Source organism: Bactrocera neohumeralis, chromosome 4 (genome assembly GCF_024586455.1).
Source record: "Bactrocera neohumeralis isolate Rockhampton chromosome 4, APGP_CSIRO_Bneo_wtdbg2-racon-allhic-juicebox.fasta_v2, whole genome shotgun sequence".
NCBI lineage: Eukaryota > Metazoa > Arthropoda > Insecta > Diptera > Tephritidae > Bactrocera > Bactrocera neohumeralis.
Genome location: NC_065921.1, coordinates 30,888,339 through 30,912,065, shown reverse-complemented (window position 1 = coordinate 30,912,065; position 23,727 = coordinate 30,888,339). Strand labels below are relative to the sequence as shown.

General features: G+C 36.5%; 2 protein-coding genes across 10 annotated transcripts in view; one reads left to right on the top strand and one right to left on the bottom strand.

Annotated features, from left to right (window-relative positions):
• LOC126756605 (probable protein BRICK1-B) overlaps positions 1-23,727 on the bottom strand; it is a 153,849-nt gene that overhangs the window by 75,408 nt on the left and 54,714 nt on the right. The window contains exon 3 of one of the 4 annotated variants that reach the window (XM_050469806.1): positions 22,304-22,416. The exons of the other annotated variants lie outside the window; for them this stretch is intronic. The gene's annotated coding sequence lies outside the window, so the exon portion shown is untranslated. Of the gene's footprint in view, positions 1-22,303; positions 22,417-23,727 lie in introns of those variants that run through there. 4 annotated transcript variants of the gene reach the window in all.
• The window catches only part of LOC126756537 (obscurin), a 145,813-nt gene that overhangs the window by 77,304 nt on the left and 44,782 nt on the right, over positions 1-23,727 (top strand). For 5 of the 6 annotated variants that reach the window (XM_050469657.1, XM_050469660.1, XM_050469663.1 and 2 more), the window contains 9 exons: positions 4,234-4,418; positions 9,050-9,610; positions 12,279-13,142; positions 13,197-13,302; positions 15,939-16,120; positions 16,222-16,281; positions 20,980-21,146; positions 21,201-21,315; positions 21,376-21,609. In XM_050469657.1, coding sequence (XP_050325614.1) covers positions 4,234-4,418; positions 9,050-9,610; positions 12,279-13,142; positions 13,197-13,302; positions 15,939-16,120; positions 16,222-16,281; positions 20,980-21,146; positions 21,201-21,315; positions 21,376-21,609 — 2,474 coding nt within the window. The remainder of the gene's footprint in view (positions 1-4,233; positions 4,419-9,049; positions 9,611-12,278; positions 13,143-13,196; positions 13,303-15,938; positions 16,121-16,221; positions 16,282-20,979; positions 21,147-21,200; positions 21,316-21,375; positions 21,610-23,727) is intronic. The other variant, XM_050469661.1, reaches the window with a different exon arrangement.

The following is a 23,727-nucleotide window of genomic DNA, read 5'->3' as shown; positions in this document are numbered from 1 at the left end:
TATAGTATAATTAAATCCTTCCAAAAACTTGCCCTATCTAGCTACTCGTGGCGGAACATCTTTCTTCCTTAATGTGATAGCAACTGCGTTGCAATAGGTTTGATTACGTTGGCAATGGAGAGCACTTCAAGTTCATAAGAATTATAGTTCTCTTCAGTTGAACTTGTTTTCTGTCTTATGAACAGCACTCGATTATCTGCTTCATCCTATGCTCTCTTTTTCAACTTTACCGCACCATACTCATGCTTTGATGTATCTGTATGGTCTTCCGTCATTGCCTTTGGGTTATATATGGCTTAGTCATGGCGCTTAGTTTTGAATGAGCCTTCAAAAGTAGGATGTAACTGCTCTGCTGCTGCTCAAAGAACTTTCTTTAGTATTATTAACCCCTCCATTGGCCAGATCCAACGTGGTAAAAACTTATATCCCTGAAGTTTCTCAACTATCTAATAAACATAAATTATTGTCATTGGAAAACTATCGTGCAGAGTTATATCATTTAGTTTGCTATAATCGCAAAAATACTATGATTTTTCATTGTGGTATTTCAATAAACACAGCTAAAGAAAGATAACAAACTTTGCTAAAAGCCTTTACACAAAAGCTCAGAAATATATTCTGTCAAAGTGAATTTAAAAATTAATAAAAAATAGAAAATAATACAACTCGCATTATTTGGGGACTTGAGTGCTCTTTTACAATTTAAAATACTTATTAAATACTTAAATTTAAAGCTCTATTTTGACAACGGAATAAATTCACAACTTTAAATCGTGTTAGCAGAAGTAGTAGTAATCTTAAATGATATGATTAATTTAACACAAAGTTAATTTAATACAAAATTAACCTGTAAATCTCGCTGTGTCTGGAATTGCCTCAGTCAACTTTTGTGGAAAACTTCTTGTTTGTATCATTTAAAAATATAACAAATTTATATATATAATTATATATATATTATTAGTTAAAACTTTTACACAGATTATTTCTACAATTCACTGTTTCTGCGCTTTAATTTCTTGTCTCTCTTCAGTACTTCACTGTTCAGCGTCCGTTATCCAAAGTCCGTTTCTAGTCTGTTCTGAAGCGATCAGAATTTCTCTTTCCGTCAGTGTTGTCGTATGTCAAAAATGATGAGGCAAGTTTCCTTAGAAATATGAATACAATTTGTCTACACTTTGGAGTAAACCCCATTTCCCTATAATGATTTCCGACCCCATAACAAGGTGGACATACAGTAAATCATAATATCAAAATTTAAGGATGCTATGACTTTTAATATAAATTAATAAGTTGCCAAATGGATTGTAACACATTCACAGTTTTGTCGAACAATGAGTGTTACTTATACTCTTGCATACTATTGCTACAGAGTATAATAGTTTTGTTGCACTTATCACCTAAAACTAAGTGAGATAGTTATAGGGTTATATATACACAAATGATCAGGATGCAAAGAAAAGTTGAAATTAGTGTGACTGTCTGTGTGTTCGTCCGTCCGTGCAAGCTGTAACTTGTGTAAAAATTTAGATAATTATCTTGATGAATGGGCGTAATCGGGCCACTGTCACGCCCACACAACGCATTTAAACGAAAACTTATAACCATAACTAAGTACTAAATTAAAATATAAAACTCTAATTTGGCACAAGATATCGTAGCAACAAGGGGCACCAGTGGGCAAACAAATTTTAAAAAGCAGCCTTAGCCCCATCCATTATTATGTTTAATGTACATATCTAAGAACTTATAAGAAATCCTACCAACAGTGTGAAAATATGTAGGTCGAATATGTAGGTCAGTGTATGAGTTATATATAGTGCGTAATATATTATATAAAATTGCTTGGGATCCGATTCTCTGGTTGACATTTTACACTATAAATTTTTCCCTGGATGCGTTTCCTGTAAGTTGCAAGAGTATAAAGTGTTCGGTTGCACACGAACTTAGTCCTTCTTTACTTGTTCTTATACTAACATTAATTATTACCTCAATAATAAGCTAAATAAAGCTTGAGGGACTTATAATACCCCATCTGGAAAAACTTAAAGCAAAACGAATGGTAGACAGGGCAATTTTCGTTTGTAATATTCAATATTTTTGCTTTGTAAGAAGATGATAAAAATCTTCTACAAGGTGCGATCCAAAGTAAACAGGACTTTTTGAATCTAGCGACCATCTGTATGTCGACTGGTGCGTTAGAATCTGCTATTTTTATCGATTGTCCAGTGAATTTAATGACATTTCATTGGATTGGAAGAGAAGTTATTGCGTTTTAAGTGTCAGTATGATTGTGTTATCGGTGCGAAAATGAGCTTCGAACAAAGAGCCAACATTAAATTTTGTTTTAAAATTGCTAAAACTTTTACCGAAAACGTTTCAATTGATAAAACAAGTTTATGACGATGATTGCCTATCCCGTAGCAGAGTGCACGAGTGGTTTCAACGTTTTCAAAGTGGTCGTGAGGACATAAATGACGATCAACATGTGGGCCAATCAAAATCCGTGATCATCGGAAATTCCATCGAAACTGTGCGTGAATTCATCAAAAATCAGTTGAAATCATAATTCAAATTCATGGAAATAGAATTGAACATCTTCAAAACATCAATTTATCGCATTTTGACCAAACATTTGGACTTACGAAAGGTGTGTCCGGTTTGTTTCGCACAAATTGACTGACGACCAAAAATTGCTTAGAATCCAACATTCGAAGCACATCATTAAAGAGATCAAAAAGGAAAAAAACTTCCTTTATAATATTGTGACTGGTGACTAAACGTGGTGTTTCCAATATGACCCGAAATGAAACGCCAAAGTGCTGAATGGACCGGACGAGGCGAAACTCAAAAAATCGCGCATGGAGAAGTCAAAAGTGAAGACAATGCTGATTAGTTTTTATGATTCCAAGGGCATTGTCCACAAAGAATTTGTTCCACCTGGCCAAAACGTGTATGCGGTATTCTACCTTGAAATTTTGAAGGAAAGCGTTATGCAGACGTAGAGATCGTTTAAAAGGCTTGCACCGGCATACTGGCGGCCATACCGGCCAACGAGCTAAAACACTCGTTCGACATGCTTTTGGACCGTGCAAAAAAGCTGTATTGAAACAGAAGGAGACTATTTTGAATAAAATAAATTGATTTTGCTGAAAAAACCATTTGTTCTGTTTTTTTTTTAAGTCCTGTTTACTTTGGAAAGCACCTTGTATTAAGTTTGATTTTAAAGAATTTATGTAGTTATACCAATAAATAATACGTTTCCACTACGTTTAGTTGCCTAATGATTGACTTAGAGCATTTTTTTTTTATTAATACGAGTACAGGTATAGCTTGTTAATATAAAAAAGAAATTCCTATTTCATTCGTTATTTGAGCCATTCACACTATGAAAACTGAACTAAATATGCAAAAAAAACTGTTAACAAGAAAGATAGGGGTTATACCACATTAGTGAGTTATCCGCATACTCTCTTGTACGAATAAAACACGAAAACTAGTGTTTTTCCATGGTCATTAGGGTGTGTCATTCTGAGTCAAGCTTTTTTTTCAACTGAAAAACAGGCTAAAAACTTTCGAAAATGTGAAAAAGAAAGTCACTCAAAAGATTAGCTCTTAATATTATTATTAAGAGGTGTCTATTTCAAATTTTCTGTTTTCCATATAAATTACATGGAAAAAAATCATTTTTTTTTGTGATGGTTATTGTGCGGAGGTTATTATATGTGCACGCGATGGCTGCCAGTAGGGATGGTAAACTCGATTCCGATTCTACTCGAAAATCGAGTTTTCTCGAAAAATAATCGATTTTTCGGAATCGATCTTCAGTAGTCGAAGTCGATTAAGAATCGATTCTTGACATTCGAAAAATCGATCATTTTACTAGAAAACTCGATTTTCGAGTAGAATCGGAATCGAGTTGAAAAAAAAGGTTGACCCAGAGTGACACACCCTAATGGTCATACTTTTTTTTTACAAGAAAGATCACAGTTAGTAAGCTTAATGAAGACAGTTATTATTTGGTTAGTGTGAGACTTCGTTATCGTTTAAACGTCAATTTCGTAGTACAATGTGGGTATCACAGTTAACGATATTAGGTAGAGAGAAAGCGTTAATTAATCTGAAAATTCAAGTTAGTTTACCATTTCCCAAAACATGCGGTCTAATACGTACTTTTTACTTCATTCAAAACTTTTTTGATTTCTAACCCATTTTATGCAATATTTGAATTTTCAGTTTTAAAGATGGAGCCGAAATTTCAGAAGAAGATAACCATATCCAAATAAATAGAGAAAAGGATTATTTGGGATATTATGAACTAATTATAAACGAAGTACAAAAATTTGATTCTGGAATTTACACTTGTAAAGCTGTAAATAAATACGGAGAAGCTCAATGTGAAGCAAAAGCAACAACTGTAGGTAAGTCAAATACCATACATACTTACAAGAGTATAGTATATGTGCTCTGGTCTACGAAAAGGGAGCTAACGTGCGAAAACTAGTTTTCTGGGAAAAGCTGTTAAAAATAATCGTCAGTTTCTCGTTATCTCATTAATTGTTCTCCTTTTTTTTGACACCTAAGCCCCCTTTCCGTAGACCAGGTCACATATTATATTTGCTATAGCTAAGTAAATGCGGGCCAATGTCAGCCGGCCTTGAATGAATGACAAATATCCCGTTAGTTTCGAGTCACACGGCACCAACGCACATTTACAATTCTCAATGCTATGTTTCCGAATCGTTATAACTTTTAACTTTATGAGACTTGTGAAAACCCTAATTAAATTTTTACACCGAGATGGTATGAGAGAGCTTTATGGGAGCTAGTGTGAAAATTTTACGATGTCTGTTCGTCCGTCCGTCTGTGCAAGCTGTGACTTGAGTAAAAATTTAGGTATTCTGATGAAATTTGGGGTGCACGTTCCTTAGAAAAAAAAATATGAGTTCACAGAAGGGCGTAATCGGACCACTGCCAGGCGCACAAAACGATATTAATCGAAAAATTATAAAGTGCCATAACTAAGCACTAAATTAAGATAGAGAACTGTAAATTCGCATAGGGGATCGCAGTAGAGGGGCACCTGTGGGCAAAAATTTTTTGGAAAAGTGGGTATCGCCCCGCCCTCTAATAAATTTAAATAAATATTATAAGAACTCCTACCGACAGGATGAAATCCGAAAATCGCTTACTCTGTATATAACGGTACTGTTCAAACTACTAAATGTGCAATAAATCAATTACTAAATATGGAATGGACATTACATTTTCCGTCCGAGATGGGATGGAGATGAACGATGGCCGTGGCACCACCCACTCCTTGGTAAAATCATATATGTCGGGACCCGACCGACCGATTTCGACTAATTTTGGTAATAGCATTATTTATGCAATAATAATTATATTAAAGTATGCCACCTTATGTTCAACTGTTCAAGCCACTAGGCACCGAATATGTGGGCCCCAGTATCTATAGATAACTTTTGACCGAAAATACCATATATGTAGGTCAATGTGTGAGATATGTATACAATTGAATTTCAGAGAATACTTTCCTGACAATAGTAATTTCGTGTATCAAAAATTGGTTGAATCGGATGAATACTTCCCTGAGCCCCTTTATACCTAATATAAACTTTCAGGTGACTTCATATTAGATATATCGGCCAATGTTTGAGTTATATCCATGAAAATTATGGAACGTGTTTTACCCATAATATATCTTTGTGCCTAAAATAGATACAATTTGGCGAAAACCTGACCTAACCCCCATATAACTATTATCAGGAACACCCAGCTGACTTTGCTCCATATGATTGTGAATTATAAAGTATGTGAGGTACCTTAATGAAACCCAGGGAACATTTTTTAGTATGTGGCATGATAATAGTTAATAGATAAAATCTGGTAGATACTACCCCAACTCCCATTTACTATGTATAATTATTTTCGTTTTTCTAACAAATATTTTGCCGAATTTCTCGGTCAGTGTGTGAGTTACATAGAGTGAATTTATATATAGAATTGCTTAGATTCCGAAACTCTTAAGGTATTTTTGTAGGTTTGATTCTTGCAAGTTGTAAGAGTACGGTTACCATATTCCCTGATTTGCGTGGTCGTACATATGCAACGGGACTGATTTTAACTGAGACCGATATGTTAACCCTATGTAAGAGAATAAAATGTTCGGTTGCGGTAAAGTAGCCCTTTCTTACTTGTTACAAAACTGGAGACTTTGCGCATTTTACGTTGAAATCTTAAATTGCAAGCGTACAAAATACAGCTTGTGTAAGAACTGAAGTCACTTGACCTTCCCAATCGCTTTTGAAAAGTTCCAAGTAGAACCGACGTTTTCAAACCAAATTTTGTTCAGAAATGAGGCCCATTTCTGGCTTAGTGGGCAAAGTTGCCACATTTGGGACGAAGAGCAACTTGAAGAGATTCAAGAGCTGCCATTTTAAGAAGTAGGCCACTTGACAAATATTGTCGCAATACAAGTGGTTGCGCCAATATAACAAATAAAAAAAAAGATAAAGAAAGAAAAGATTGTAATAGAAAGTAAAACCTAGCTTAAGTATAATTTCTAAATAAACTGACTGAAGAATTTTGACGGTCAACGAGTTAAACTTAAATTTAACAAAAATTTAAAAAATTAGTATTGAACACGGGTTCAATAACTACAACTCGCGTGTCATTCGCCAGTTACCAGTCGAAATGCTCGAACAAGTCTCAAAGCAGGGACCATCTGAGACGTAGCCGCAGCCATCATTTGTCAATGTCAAAGAATGTTAATTCGAATGATAATAAATATTCCCCATTAAATTTGAACGGTCTTTTTTGTACGGTTGTATGTATCACCTAAAACTAAGCGAGATAGATATGGGGTTTTATATATATAAATGATCAGGATGACGAGAAAAGTTGAAATCCGGTTGACTGTCTGTCTGTCAGTCCGTGCAAGCTGTAACTTGAGCAAAAATTGAGATATCTCGATCCCCTTGATAACTAGGCATGTAGATACCTTAGTACAAAACAATTTCGAGTTCGTAGATGGGCGCAATCGGACCTCGGCACCCGACTTACCAATTTTGACAAAATTTATTACGTGGCATTATCCTTACGAAATCGGACAACAACCTACCTCCCATACAGCACAATTTTAAATTCCACTTGATTTGTTCAGTTTCCAGTACACAAATCAAGAAGCAATTAATATAACGGTATACAACTTTGCAGGAACAATGTCTTTAGTGTGTGTCAACTTATGACCAAAAATTCCTTAAATCCAATAAAAATTGTCCAAGCCCATAGGTACCAAATATTTAGACCCCGCTACCTATAGTTGACTTTTGATGGAAAATGTCGGTCAATGTGTGATATATATAATTTAAATTGAAAGATAATTCTTCTCTTATAATGGTGTGTCTGTATGTCAAAAATGGGTTGAATGGGACCAATTCTTCCCTTTTACTACATACTCGTAGTTATACCCCCCATATACTTAATAATAGTTTGTCAAAAAAGTCTTGCGGTATTTTCGGTAGTTGGCGCTGAAAGCGCGTAATTCTAGTTTTATTCGTCGCGGGTCATGCTATACCTTTTTGGAAAGCTTATTTCACGCGCTAACACGTGTTTGATTGATTGTCGTTTCTTTTAAGTCGTTCGTGAGTTATAGCGTCGCAAACATGGAGCAAAATAAAGAGAAAATACGGCATATTTTACAGTACTACTAATAAAGGCAAAATTTGTGCAGTTTATGGACCCGATACAGTTTCCATTTCCACCGCACAACGATGGTTTCAATGTTTTCGTTCTGGTGTAGAGGTGGTCGAAGATGCGCCACGCTCCGGAAGGCCTGTCGTCGAAAATTGCGTTAAAATCGCTGAATTGGTCGAAAGAGATCGGCATAGTAGCAGCCGTAGCATCGGTCAAGAGCTGGGCATGAGTCATCAAGAATTCATTTCAATTTCAATTAAAAAAAAATTCAATAAAAATACCGCAAGACTTTTTTGACAACCCATTATAAAGATTTTAGAACTTCGAGGTGACTTTGTACCGCATATACCGGCCAATATATGTGAGTTATCCCAATAAAAATATAAAGTGTCTTTTATTCATAATTTAATTCATTGTCCACCTCTTCAACCGTGGAGAGAGCTTGGATTGCTCAATGTCCTCAAGTAGCGTTGTGTGGTTAACTGTGCCAAATAATTTTGACAAGGCGAACGCTACGTGTATAGTACTCTCATTCAACTATCTGAGCGTTTATGACGCTTAGTGCACTTTGCGGAAACCAGACTGGTGGTCTGCTAGACTTAGGTAGTAGGTGAATGTTGGGAGTAGCAAGGCCTTTATCTATCTGTCTATCTCATTTCTGTTAATTCTGCTTCAATACACTACATGGACTCTAAACACATTATTCTACGCGTTCCTGCCATAGGTCATTTACCACTAGCATGCAGAGCAAGGGCAGAGAACCTTCCGAAGTGCACGTGAACTACTGCATATGTCACAACGGCTCTGCCGCAAAAGATATTGTGGATGATTTGTTTGAAATTTTCCTTGATATCATATTCACTAGGAACTTCATTAACCGAATTCGCTCGTACGTTATTAAAGGTCCCCTTGATATTGAGAAGGGTACCTTCCTCCCGGATTTATATATAAGAGCTCCTTTCAACGATGACACAACCGAATGCAAAGCAGTGTCGGCCGACCAGCCTTTGCAAAGGGCATGCTGAGTCCCAGAAATGCTATTTCTTGGAATTCAGCCTCTAGTGTACAGGCCCGTCAGCCTTTCCAATGTTTTCCATAGAAACGAGGTGAGATTTGAATATCTTGCGAAATTTATTCGTGATTAACCACTTTTTATATGCTCGGAAATAACTACATATTTTTCTTGATAATAAAGAGAGAGATTGAAAAATAGTTGATCCTTGCGCCGTCGGTCGAAAATTATATTTTATATTACTTAATATTTCCACATGTTATGTTTATAAAACAAAAAATGTATTTTTAATTTGCATTTCATTTTATTATTTTCGTCTAACAGAGGATAAAAATCCCTTTGGGTCTTTAAGTGGGCAAATCCTTCCAGCCGGAGAAAAGTCTACATTCACTTGGAAACGTAATGGCGTTGAATTTGACCCAGAAGAACGATTTAAGGTTTTGTTCGGCGAAGACGAAGACTCTCTAGCTCTAGTATTTCAACATGTTAAGCCAGAGGATGCAGGAATTTATACATGTGTAGCTCAAACTACGACAGGCAACATATCATGTAGTGCGGAACTAACTGTCCAAGGTGCTATACAAACACTACACAAAGAACCAGAAAAGCCAGTCTTGATTGTCGAACATCGTGAAGCTAATACAACAATAGGAGGTACAGCAATTCTAGAATTACAGTGCAAAGGCTTTCCTAAACCAGGAGTTGAGTGGAAGCATGACGGTGAAATTATTGAAGTAGGCGAAAAACACAAAATTTTATATGCCGATGAGGAAAGCATGTCCTTAGTCATTAAAAATATTACTACAGAAGACGCAGGGGAATATACCATCCATGCAAAGAACGAACTAGGGGAAGATGAGTCATCTATAAGCCTGGTTGTAAAAGGTATGTAATATACATATGTCTTATTTTTTTACTACTGCAACATGTTGCTAGAGAGTATATAAAGTTTAGTTCACTTAACGGTTGTACGTATCACCTAAATTAAGCGAGATAGATATACGGTTAAATATAAATAAATGATAAGGATGACAAGAAAAGTTGAAATCCGGTTGACCCTCTGTCTGTCCGCCCGTGCAAGCTGTAACTTGAGTAAATATCTTGATGAAACTTGATATGCGGGGTCATTGGTACAAAAAAATGACGAATTCGTAGACGGGCGTAATCGGACTACTGCCACGACCACAAAAGCCGTTAACCGAAATCCTATAAAGAGCCATAATTAAGCACTAAATTTAGATATAAAACAGTATCGCAGTAGCAAGGAACACATTTAGGTAAAAAATTTTGAAAAAGTGGGTGTGGTTCCGCCCTCAATAAGTTGTATGTGCATTAGAGTGATTCAAAAAAAAAAAATTTTTTTTTCGTTTGCTACTCGAAAAAATAAGTCGTCGTATATCTCACACAGCACATCATTCCCTTGAATGCGATGCGATGCGATTCGCCATGGCTAATTCGCAAAGGGCGATATATTTTCCGCAGAACCTTTCTTTCGAAAACTCGTAACATCGACTCATCAGATGTTGCCATCGTTCATGTCTCTGCGCCATATGGCAGAATGGGAATAATGAGTGACTTATAGAGTTTTGTTTTTGTTCGTCGAAGTAAAGTCCTCTACTTCTCAATTGCCTACTCAGTCCGAAGTAACACCTGTTGGCAAGGGTTATTCTGTGTTGGATTCCGCGGCTAACATTGTTGTTCCAGTTAATACTGGTTCCAAAGTAGACGAAATGCGTTACGGCTTCGAAGTTATGACTGTCAACAGTGACGTGAGAGCCAAGTCGCGAGTGAGACGGCTGTTTGTTTGATGACAGGAGGTATTGTATCTTGTCCTTGTTCACTACCAGACCCAGATTGCATAAGTCAAATGAAAGAGAGTCGCCTTCTCTGAAACCTTGTTTGGTATCGAACGGTTCGGAGAGGTCTTTCACGATCCTGACGGAGTTATGTTTAGAATCGAAATACATAAATTAAAACATTTGAATAAAATTTGGTTTCTAGCAGGCCTTGCAAAAGTCCCATTATCATTGGAGTTCTGAGCTGTAAACAGCAATTTATGTTCAGTCTGAGTACTTTAGAAGCATACTTCATCTTGTCTTTGTTTGTGAAAAATACGTGAAATTGTGTAAAGTATGGGAAGAACAACACCTTAAAAGTTTTAGTTACCACCCTAATTCAATAGAGTATTTGTGAGCAGATTGGGAACGTGTTATACGAAAATACAAAATAACATCTAAAATGTGCAAGAAGCAATGCTCACAGAATGGGAAGAAATGTCTACGGAGCGAACAAAAAAAAAAGTATTTTCAATGCCAAATGGATTAAAAGCAGTTATATAGAGGAATGGATACGATACATAGTTTTGGTTTATATATATAGGGTTACATATAAATACTTGATCAGAATAATAGGACAAGTTGAATTCCGAGCGACTGTCTGTCTGTCCGTCCATGAATATATATTGAGATATCTTGTGGAAACTTGGTAGACGTAGTCCTTGGCAACCAAGAGGGGTTGGTGTTGCATGGCGGAATCGGACCATGAAACGTCCAGAAAACGCAATAAAAACTATAAAGCGCTATAACAAAGATCCACAATTAGATGTTTCGAGAGAAGCGTTAGAGACACTTAAAGTTGCACCCGAGGTGATACGAAAAAGCTTTATAGCAGCCGGTATCAAATGCTGCTCAACTAATTTCAACCACATTTGACAAATAATGTGATCCTGATATTCCTATGACGCAGTGCCTACGCCTTCTTCTCATAAAAACACAATTTAAAATTCTATCTGATTCTTTTACTTTCCAGTTTGCAAATTAAGAACTAATGAATATTTCGGGATAATACTTTGCACGAATAGTGGCATTAAGGTGTGCCACCTTATGACCAACAATTGCCAAAATTACACTACAACTGTTATAGCGCCTAAATTGCGAATATAGTGTATGGACTGCAGTTGCTATTGCGAACTTTTAATCGAAAGTATCAGTCAATCCTGGAATTATATTATAAAATTTCTATGACAAAAATCCGTTGCTGGTAAATAGTACGCTCGTTTATCAAAAATAGGTTGAATTCAATCAATAGTACGACTTTCGAACATCTAATTCACTTTATACCGCATATAACAGACATTATATGAGTTATCTTAAATCAAAGAGTGTATTTTCCGATGACAGTATATCGGATGCCCCCATATAACTTTTTCATCTAAACCCGTTTATTTTGCTCAATGTGTGACAGTTTAATGAAATGAAGTGGCCTGTACCTTGGTCCAAACCCAATATCCCTAATGTAAATAATTCCGAGCTTCTGGTTAACGGTATAAAACTTAAGGTATTAAGTCTAAAATACCCAAAAATTTTCGAAATCGTGATATAATTTCTCAATTTCAGATTTTTAAATCAAATTAAACAGTAAAAATGCATCTGGAATGGTCTCACATTTGGTTCAATTTCAGATCAACGTAAAAATATACTTTTTATGCGCAGACATTTAATTCTCACTAATATACAATCAGTACATTCTAACAAATTTCTTTAATGTGTTTCAGCGGGACCTAAAATAAAAAAAGTAAATGACGTAACCTGTTTCGCTGAAGAAACAATTAGAATAGAAGTGGAAGTTGAAGGCTTTCCCAAACCACTTATTAATATAACAAATAATGGCAAGGATATTTCCCACGAAAAGAACGTGAAAATTTCAAGTAATTCTATAGGAAAAAGCACAGAAACATATATATTAGAAATTTCGAATATAAAGTTAAGTCAAAGCGGAAACTATTCCATAAGAGCTACGAATGATTTGAACCAATCTTCTGAATTCTGGAACTGTATAGTTAACTCCAAACCTATAATTGTAAAATCTTTAGAGGAAGAATATGTATATGGTGAAAAGGAGACAGTCATTATGAGTGTTAAAATTGACGCGTTCCCAGCAGCCAAAGTGCGATGGTATCAAGATGGGAATGAAATTGATGTTTCCAATAACAAAAAATACACTACTGTCGCCGACGGAAATGAATATACGCTGAAAATAAAGGACGTGTCTCGCGTTGATTGTGCAATATATACAGTAAAAGCTGAGAATGAGTATGGTTCAGCATCAAGCGAGACGAAATTGTTAATAAAATGTGCCCCTGAACTTACAAAGAAATTGTCAAATATTACTATAACTGAAGGTGATTGTAACGTAGAACTAGAAGTTCAACTCAACGCCTACCCTGAGCCCAAAATCAAATGGTATATAGATGGTATCGAGATCGATGAGAAAAGAAAAGATTTTCGTCGCATTGAGGAGAATAACTCATATAAATTAGTACTTAAAGAAGTCAATACATCAATGCATGGCACATATTGCTGTAAAATCATGAACGATTATGGAAATGTTGAAAACGAATGTATTGTGACAGTAAACTGTAATATACGTGAACTCAAATATGTAATTTGAAACTAATTTTTATTATTTATAGGCAAACCGAAAATTAGAAAACAATTAAAAGATACAGAAGTACAAGCAAATGGAACTCTAACGCTGGAAACTGATATATATGCAATGCCTGAGCCAACTGTACAATGGTAAGTCTATAGTAATATGTTAATTCTTCTTATTCTTCTTCTTAATTGGCGTAGACACCGCTTACGCGATTCTAGCCGAGTTAACAACAGCGCGCCAGTCGTTACTTCGTTTCGCTACGTGGCGCCAATTGGCAATGCCAAGTGAAACCAGGTCCTTCTCCACCTGGAACTTCCAACGGAGTAGAGGTCTTCCTCTTCCCCTGCTTCCCCCGGCGGGTACCGCGTCGAATACTTTCAGAGCTGGAGTGTTTTCGTCCATTCGGCCAACATGACCTAGCCAGCGTAACCGCTGTCTTTTAATTCGCTGAACTGTGTCGATGTCGTCGTATATCTCGTACAGTTCATCGTTCCATCGAATGCGATATTCGCCGTGGCCAACGCGCAAAGGACCATAAATCTTTCGCAGAACTTTTCTTTTGAAAACTCGCAACGTCGACTCATCAGTTGTTGACATCGTCCAAGCCTCTGCACCATATAGTAGGACGGGAATTATGAGCGACTTATAGAGTTTGGCTTTTGTTCGTCGAGAGAGGACTTTACTTTTCAATTGCCTACTCAGTCCGAAGTAACACCTGTTGGCAAGAGTTATCCTGCATTGGATTTCCCGGCTGACATTGTTGTAGGTGTTTACACTGGTTCCAAGATAGACGAAAGTATCTACGACTATGTTATGACTGTCAACAGTGACATGAGAGTCAAGCCGTGAGTACTACGATTGTTTGACAGGAGATATTTCGCCCTGCCCTCGCCACTTGCTTTGCTTCCTTGTCCAGTCTAGAGAGAGCAGAACTAACGGCACCAAATTCAGACATTGCGGCATAAAGGCAGCTTCTTTTTGTGCTGTTGAAAGCAGCTTTGAAATCAACGGAGGTGGTGTGTGTCGATTCTCCTTTTACGGGTCTTTACCAAGATTGGGCGCATGGTGAATATCTGTTCAGTTATTGATTTTCAAGGCCTAAGGACAATGAGTTTGTTGACGGGTGGCTTTAATCTTTCACACAATACGCTCGATAGAACCTTATACGTGATGTTGAGGAGGCTTATCCCACGGTAGTTGGCGCAGATTGTGGGTTCTCCCTTTATGTAGATTGGGCAGAGCACAATTAAATGCCAATCGTTGGGCATACTTTCGTCTGACCATATTTTACAAAGAAGTTGATGCATGCTCCTCATCAGTTTTTCGTCGCCGTGTTTGAATAGCTCGGCTCCATCAGCCCTCGCTGCTTTGTTGTTCTTCAGACGGGTAATTGCTATTCGAACTTCTTCATGTTCGGAACGTCTACTCCATCGTCATCGATTAGGGAATCGAGTTCGCCTTTTCCTGGCGTTATAATTTCACTGCCCTTCAGAAGGCTGGAGAAGTGTTCCCTACATAATTTAAGTATGCTTTGGGCATCGGTCACTAGATCACCTTTGGGGATTCTACAAGAGTATGCTCCGGCCTTGAAACCTTCTGTTAGCCGCCGCATTTTTTCGTAGAATTTTCGAGCATTACCCTTGTCGGCCAGCTTATCATTTTGTCTGCAAATGTCTCTCGCTTTCCTCTTCAATTCTCGGTGTTTATCCCATCCCGCACGTTTTGTGGTCGATCGTAACGTTGCGAGGTAGCCCTGTTTTCTCTCCGCTGCAACTGGTAATCCTCGTCGTACCAGCTGTTTTTTTTTGCATTTTCCGAAAGCGAATGATTTCGGTAGCAGCTGTACCTAATGCCTTGAAATGCCGTCCCTCAGTTCCCTTATACCGAGTTGTTGACGAGTGCTCTCAGAGAGCAGCAGTGCAAGTCGAGTAGAAAATCGTTCGGCTATCTGTTGTGATTGCAGCTTCTCGACGTCGAACCTTCCTTGTGTTTGTTGTTGGGTGCGAATCTTGGCTGCAGCAAGATAGTGGTCCAAGTCGATGTTAGACCTGAACTTAATAATATGAACGGCGTATACTAATGGCATAAAATACAGTGTTTGGATGGGTATTGTTTGACAATAGTGTCAATTTACAAAAACTGCCGCTGAATATTTCAACTCTGTTTTCAGAAATTTATTTCACCCAACTCATCAGTAAGTTTTAGAATTTTAAAGAGTTCCCCGCTCGAAAGTTCTTTTACCAGTAGAATCTATGTTTGAAAAATTTTACTCTATAACTGAATGTACATCTGATCGTCGCTATAACTTTTAACGATTACGTAGAGGAAGGTTGCTATTAAAGAGCTTCGTAATGAGTATACTTTTCTGACCGATGGAACGTATTCGATTCAGTAGGTTTGATTGGGCCTTGTGAAGAAATGGTTGCAACGATTTGGGCGCTCAAACTTTTATTGAAACGAAAGGGTTCCTGAATAAGTTTTTAAGAACTGGTTGAAAAGCCGTCGTGAATTACCCCAAATATCATCCGTAAAACTAAAGCTGTAGTAAGGAACTATTAAATCTTATGATTAGGCAGGGTACAATTAAGCTTACACTATTAGCAGCGATCGTAGCGCCTCTGAAAACTAGTTCATTGCCATGACACGAGTTCAATATCACATGTATGAATTATAAGGATATCATCCATAAGTTATACGAATGGACTGATTCTATTGTCTTCTTGTTCTTTCTGTTTTAATTTTTAAATTAAATATATTTATTTTTGTTAAATCATGATAGGTTTAAAGATGGACAGGAAATAAGTGCCGATGCTAGAGTAAAAATTTCTCGGGACTCATACCGCACAGAGGATTATTCCTTATCACTCACAATTTGTAAACCAACTGATGCCGGTACCTACGAAGTGAGGGCTCTAAACGCTATTGGCGAAAGTCAATCGCAATGCAAGGTGATTGTTTTAAGTAAGTATGTTCAGAAATATGTATTGTTTGACAATTTCATTAAACTTATATGTACACTTGAAAACATAACTCATTGCATTTCAAACCTTATACATTACCAGATGAACTAAAGAGAAAAGAGGAAGTCGATGGACACAATATACAAAACATTGAAAACGGTGGTAAACATAATACAAAAATTTCGAAAACTAACTTACCTACTTCAGCTCTTATTTAGTATTGAAAACTAACTTAACAATTAGCATAGAAAAGTACTTGTATGAGTCGATTCGTACAAAATACGCCTTTTAATTATGCCAAATTATTGTTTTAATTTAGATATATCTATATAACTACTAAAACATTAACACATGAAGTAAGCCTTCTTAGTCTGTCTTAAGCTCTAAAATATATATTGATAAACACATAAGAAGATAAGATTAAGCAGGTGACGATGAAACTGTTCTGGGTAGTTAATACGACGAGTAAAAAAGTAAAACTTTGTTCGTAATTATAAAATTCTTATTTAAGTCTTCAAAATCTATGTCGACCCCTCGAAGTATTCCCCCTTTGGCCCAATACACTTGTGATAAGGTTTTTTCCAATCCTCGTAACCAGGGATAATGGGATGCCCAACTTATTCCAGTGTGAGAGCGCCTCAAAATAAGCGTTTTTTATAACATTTTCCATTGTGGCCAGATCGAACAAAATAAGAATTGTGGTTCCAGAAAAATCAATAATAGAGAAATAGGAAATCTTGTAAATGAAAAAAGGCTTGCCAGACGTGAATGGCAGATAAATCGCTCCCCTTCCACTCAGCTTCAATTGAAATCTGCTGTACGTAAATTATAAAAACACTTAAACGTGAGGAAGAATTCAACACCGAAATATGTATAAAGAAGCTGTGCCCAAATTCCAACAAGCAAAATTCCCTTTGGAAAGCCCTAAAGTCCATGAAGCCACCAACTGACACCAACATGTCTATACGAGACTTCGGTGGAAATTGGGCTCGAAGTGACGAGGAAACGGCTAATTGTTTTGCAAATCACCCAGAAAAGGTATTTCAACCTAATTTGCCAAAGAACAACTTTAAGCTATCAATCTTTCCCAACACAGCTGAAGAGTCGCTCGAGTCTTTTAAGACTTCACCTTCTGAAATTATTGGAATCATAAAAGAACTTAATTAAAAAAAGTCGGCGGAGCATGATAATATTTCCCCACAAATGTTAATTGAGTTATCAAGTATTGCTTTAGAGGCGCTCTCTTTGCTCTTCAATGCAATTCTTAGTTTCGGATACTATCCAATTTCATGGAAAAAGTCGCAGATTAACTTGATAGATAAACCTGGGAAAGACTTAACACTGCCGTCTTCATACAGACCAATCAGTCTTCTACCACGTCTTTCTAAAGTATTTACTATCAAAGATGTCTCCTTTCCTCCACGAAAATAATGCTTTATAAATAATATGTAATATGTAAATAGAATTACTAACGAAATAAGGAAAGCATTTGAGCACAGGGAATCCACTGGAATGAGGCACGAAGGCTTTTTATTTAAGACTAAAAACATTCTACTTTTAGAAGTGTATAAAACATTGGAGCCTTATTTAAAAAATAGACAATTTATGGTAAAAGTGGTAGATTTCATATCTGATGAAGAACAGATAAGGGCTGGTGTACCACAGGGCAGCATTTTAGTCTCAACTCTATACATCATATATACAGCAGATCTTCCAACAGCTAACAATTTATTAACTTCAACTTTTGCGGATGACACAGCTATAGTGAGCTGTAACAATTGCCACATTTTAAGTTCTGTCGAAGAATAGCTAGCGAACTGGATTATAAATGTGAATGGACAGAAGTGTAAGCACGTTACATTTTCGTTTAGACCAAAAATGTGCCCGGCAGTAAAAATAAACAATATTTTAGTAGCACAAGCGAACAAAGTAACATATCTTGGTATTCATCTAGATAGAAGACTCACATGGAGAAAACACATCTATACTAAAATAACATGTATGAATATTCTTCTTTATTGGCTTGGACACCGCTTACGCGATTATAGCCGAGTTAACAACAGCGCGCCAGTCGTTTCTTCTTTGCGCTGCGTGGCGACAATCGGATATTCCAAGCGAAGCCAGGTCCTTCTTCACCTGGTGCTTCCAACGGAGTGGAGGTCTTCCTCTTCCTCTGCTTCCCCCGGCGGGTATCCGCTATCGTATCCGCTGTCTCTTAATCCCTGAACTATGTAAATGTGTCGTATATCTCGAACAGCTCATCGTTCCATCGGCTGCAGTATTCGCCGTTGACAATGCGCAAAGGACCATAAATCTTCCGCAGAACTTATCTCTCGAAAACTCGTAACATCGACTCTTCAGATGTTGTCAACGACCATGTCTTTGCACCAAATAGCAGGACGAGGATGATGAGTGACTTGCCGAGTTAGGACTTTCCTCGTCGAGGGAGTGCCTTACTTGTCTCGCTTCCCTCTTCAACTCTCGGTATCTATCACATCCCACACGTGTTGTGGTCGATTGCACCGTTGCATGGTAGGCAGTCTGCTTTCTTTTCACTGCGACACAGCACTCCTCATCGTAGCAGCTGTTCTTTTGTCTTTTCCGAAAACCAAAAGTTTCGTTTGCAACTGTACGTAAGGAGCTTGAAATTCCGTACCACAGTTCTCTTATACCGAATTAGTGATGAGTGTTTTCAGACAGCTGGAGTGTAAATCAAGTAGAAAATCATTCGGCTATCTATTGTGATTGCAGCTTCTTGACGACAAACCTTCGTTGTGTATAACGTGCGTTGTTTGGTTAAATGGATTTCTTCGTCAATAACAATTTGATCATCGTGGCCTTTTTCGTCACCACGGCATATTCCGCCATGGGGCCTTCGAAAACCTTTCCTATACAACGCTACTAGCCTTGTTCCGGAATACACCTCCCTAACTTTGACAACATCGGCTGGGCCTCGGATTGCTTAGTAGCATTTCCAACTTCTCGTGTTTCAGCATACCTTATACTCATTTTCAATGTGCTCTGAGCCTTTCATCTCAAAGATAGATCGTTCTTGGGATGCATTGCCAATGATCTAGCCAGACCCTTGTTACTCGGCTTGGTTGCGTCTGCCGCTGATATTGTTGCTTCTCTGGAGCTAGGCTTAGTTGTAGCTCCGGTCCTGAAGCTTAGCTCCTGTCTTGATGGTAGTGATGAGCGATATTGCGTTATTTCAACATCTGCAATTTCACTAATTTATACACTGTGATTTTATATTGCTATATTGTTATTGCAATCGCAACTAAAACAAGTAAGGAAGGGCTAAGTTCGGGTGCCACCGAACATTTTATACTCTTGCAACTAGCAAGAATCAAAACCAGAGAAATACTTAAGTTATAAAACCAATCACATAAAGTAAAGTCAACCGGATGTTCGAAAATCCTGATATTAGTTATATAGGGGCTAGGCCAAGTTTTCGCTCAAATTTAACTATTTTGGACACAAAGATACCTTGTTACGTGTAAAACACTCTCTCATTTTCTCTCCCAGGCGTTTTGTGAACATTTTAAAAATTAAGAAAATCGGTTGAGTAGTTCGCGTGTTTAGTAGTTAATTCTAAGGGTATAAAAGAACCGAACATGCAAAAAAAAAATTTGAAAAAGGTTTTCCCTACTGACCCCTTAAGTGGTAATACTGTGTAGCAACTGGTTGTTAAAGTATAAAAACGCAATGAGAAAATTTGAATTCATTATACATGTTTTTTCAAATTCTTCAAATAATTGAAAACAATGAATAAAATTAAAAAGAGATTAAACTTAAATTAAAAAAACTTAAGCAGTTACAACTTGCGGTTACTTCTTAAAACGACTAAACTTACATATAACCAAGACATGTTTCTAACATTTGCATTTAAAAAACTAATATTTTGGACTATTCATAGTCCAAGCGGGCGTAAAAAATATTGAGCTGGTAGCTCGACGTAAAATAACTATTTTAGACATCATTCTTTAAGTTTGCTAACGATTTTTTATTAAATTTTTGATTTGCAAATATTATATTTTGCATAGATTTCATGTACCACTTGAAACATCTGCAATATTGTAGTTATTTTGAATAGCGATAGAATTATTAAATGATACTTTGGACAAAACTATTTAATCTTTAATAATTTTAATAAGCGAAAAATATTTGGACATGTAATGAAAAAAAAATCTTAAAGTTTTAAATTTTAAAACATAGTAATATAATATTAGTAACCAACCCGTACCAAGCACCTAATTAGCCTAACATTTAGCGTTGTGACTAATAAACATCAAAGTTCAGACAACAACTATACAGGGTTTGTCCGGAAAGTAATAGGAATGAGTCGATTTAAAAAAAAATTATTGAACCAATTGTTACAATTCTTCAAAAACTTCGATGCAGCGCGTAGTGGTCGGTCGTGGATCGATCTATGAACTCGATTGATTTCAAAATACCACCTATAAGCAGTGGTCCTTGATTTAGCTTCAATGCCAAAAATTTAATTAAGTTCATCGAACCACTGTTACCGACTTATTCCATGTCGAAAGTTTTAAAAAATACTTGTGCAAAAATGTAAAATGTAAAACTTTACGATATTATGATTTACGATACGAGATATAAAGGCAAGCTTCGTACTGTAGGTATTAACAACTTAAACTCAATACGAATACTAAGCATATTAGTGCGCGCATTAGCTGGCGTAATTATCTTCACATTTACTGTTACCATTTTGATTAATACTCACCATTTCTAATATCAATACATCTTCATCGATGCAAATTTAATATGTTGTACACATTTGTATGTCATTTCTATGAGAAACTGTTTGTAACTTTGAATTATTTGATTGATATTTAGCGATTCCTGAGATTCAACACGCAGACATTTTGGAAAAACATAGTTTCGAGTCAGTGCCATTAAAATATGAGATTATTGCTAAAGGCATTCCCAAACCGGAAGCCATATGGTATCATGATGGCAAGCCAATACAAGCAGATCAGCGTGTTGCTACCATCGTTGATGGGGTAAGAATTATTTCTTCTAAAAATTTTCAAATTTCTTTTAACTTTTGTTTACAGGATAAATACAGGTTAGAAATAAAGGAACTGCAACTATCCGACGCTGGTGAATATAAAGTGGTAATTAAAAATAAATGTGGCGAAAAGTCTCTGCAAGGTGTTTTATCCCTATCTGGTAAATATAAAAGTACCATTTAAAGGATATTGTCTTGCTATAAAAATATATCCTTTTCAGGTGTTGCAGAATATCGCAAACCTATTTTAAAAAGTGGGTTACGTGACATTACGACTAAAAAAGGAAACTCTTTGGCGATTCCTATCGTATTCACCGCTGACCCTCAACCGAAAATAACATGGCTGAAAGATGGAATGCCATTAAAAGAACAAGGCAATATCATAATAACAGAATCAGTACAAGACCTTGAAAACGGACTTAAGGAGTACTCATATACCATAAATTTTGATGAACGTAAGTACTATTAAAATAATCAATGTATAGTGTTCTCAACTAATCAGCTAGGTAAATTCTTAATAAGTCCCATGACATAACAAGGGTGTAGGGTTTCAGGATATTGTTTCGGAAAATCATTCAATTTATGTTGTTAATATAGCGTCTATAACCTTAACTTAAGAACACTAGTTCATAGTAATTTTGCAATTATGATAATTTTAGGTTGGTTGCTAAAACCGAAAGTGATAGTAAAAATTTTCTAACAAGCAACGGTCCTTTTAAATTCGTTGACTATCGTGATTAAGTTTTTGAACCTGCAGTTTAAAATCCTCCTCCAATGTTCAATTATTATTATTACTTAGAAGTGAACTTTTCGCGAGAATGCGTCGGTGATAGTCTAAAAATCCATTTCGGAAAATGGGTGAATTTCGAAAATCATTGGAATATTAAATTCATTTTAGTGGTTGAAGTCTGGATTTTCTAGAATAGGGCCATTACAAAGAAATGTTTTACACATTTCGAAAGTATCAATGTATTCTTTAGTAATTTTTACGCTGTTACGTGTTATCAGATTTATAATATTGGGTATTTAAGGGGGTATTCTACTCTAGAAGCATGAATTTCAGGTAATTTTTAAAGTGTCGTAAAAAAAGGCAATTAATATTTTTACTATCCATTTTTTTATGGTGTTTTTATTGATATCTTAAGAATACAGAAAAAAAATTTTACAAAAAAATATTAAAAATTAAAATAATTAGAGGGGGGAGAGACAGGTGTAAAAAAATGGCGCATCCTGGTGACATTGATCCTGACTCTCCTGGTGGTCTGAAAAAAAATCAAAAGAAATTCTTAATCAGTAAGGATGCTGTTATAGTCCCTATTTCAGGAAACACGAAAATTTTTTTTTTTTGAAAAATGGCGACTGCCTGAAAATAAAAATCATTTTTTACGCTTTTTTTTTGAAATTCCTGAATTTTTTTAAAATATTAAAAACAAAAATTTTGACACACGATGCTGGTAGGAACGATAAAGGATTATATAAAGAAGGTTCACACAAAATTTCAAGTAAATCGGTTGTATAGAACTTGAGATAATGCCGGTACCGTGTGGAAAAAAGTAGTTTCGAGAAAAACGCGTTTAAAAAATTCGATTCGGCCGAACCGGGCTAGGTACTGCGTCACTAAAGTAACTGTAGCTCTTTTGAAAGCACCGCGATCGTATTTTTACAGCATTTCTTTACACCTATCCACACGAGCCTTTTTTTGAGCGATTGTCAAATTGTGCGGGATCCAACGAGAACAAACCTTTTTTACGGCCAGGTGTTCATGCAATATCGAATGTATGCTGGTGGGAGAAATGCATAGGCATGCCTCTATCTGAAGGTATGTTACATGACGGTCTTGCATTATCAGTTCACGTACGGCATCGATGTTTTCTGGCACAACGGCTGTTTTTGAACGACCTTCACGGAATTCGTCTTTGAGCGGCGTCGGCCACGATTGAATCCGTTGTACCAGTTTTTCACAGTGCTATAGGATGGTGCTTCATAGCCATACAAAGATTTCAGTTCATCGATGCACTTTTGTCGTGATAATCCACGCACGAAAATGTTCACGAGTTAATTCCATTTTTTTGGCCGAGATCGATTAAATGACAAAACGTTCTTAGTGATGTTATGCTAAAAAATTTCAAACTTTCCAATGGAAATGTCAGATGTTAAAGTTGTGAACAATGATCGCACGAAAATGTTCACGAGTTAATTCCATTTTTTGGCCGAGATGAATTTTTCCTGCCACAAAAGTTCAAAATTATGTATTATTTCCACCATGGCTTATGGTGGAAGCGAAGAAAGGACTATGAGTTGCAAGTACAAAATTTTATAGTTATCAAGTTTTTGCCCAATTTTATTTATTTTAGGCACAAAGATACACTGTTACGGGTCAAACACGCTAGCTAATTTTTATTGAGATAACTCACATATTGGCCGATATATGCGATACAAAGTCACCCGGAAGTTCGATTTTCTTTATATTAGGTATACGGGGTCTAAGAGAAGTATTGGTCGGATTCAACAATTTTTGGTCATAAGGTGCCACACCAGCTCTCATAATGCTCTCCCATACCATGTCGGTGGTA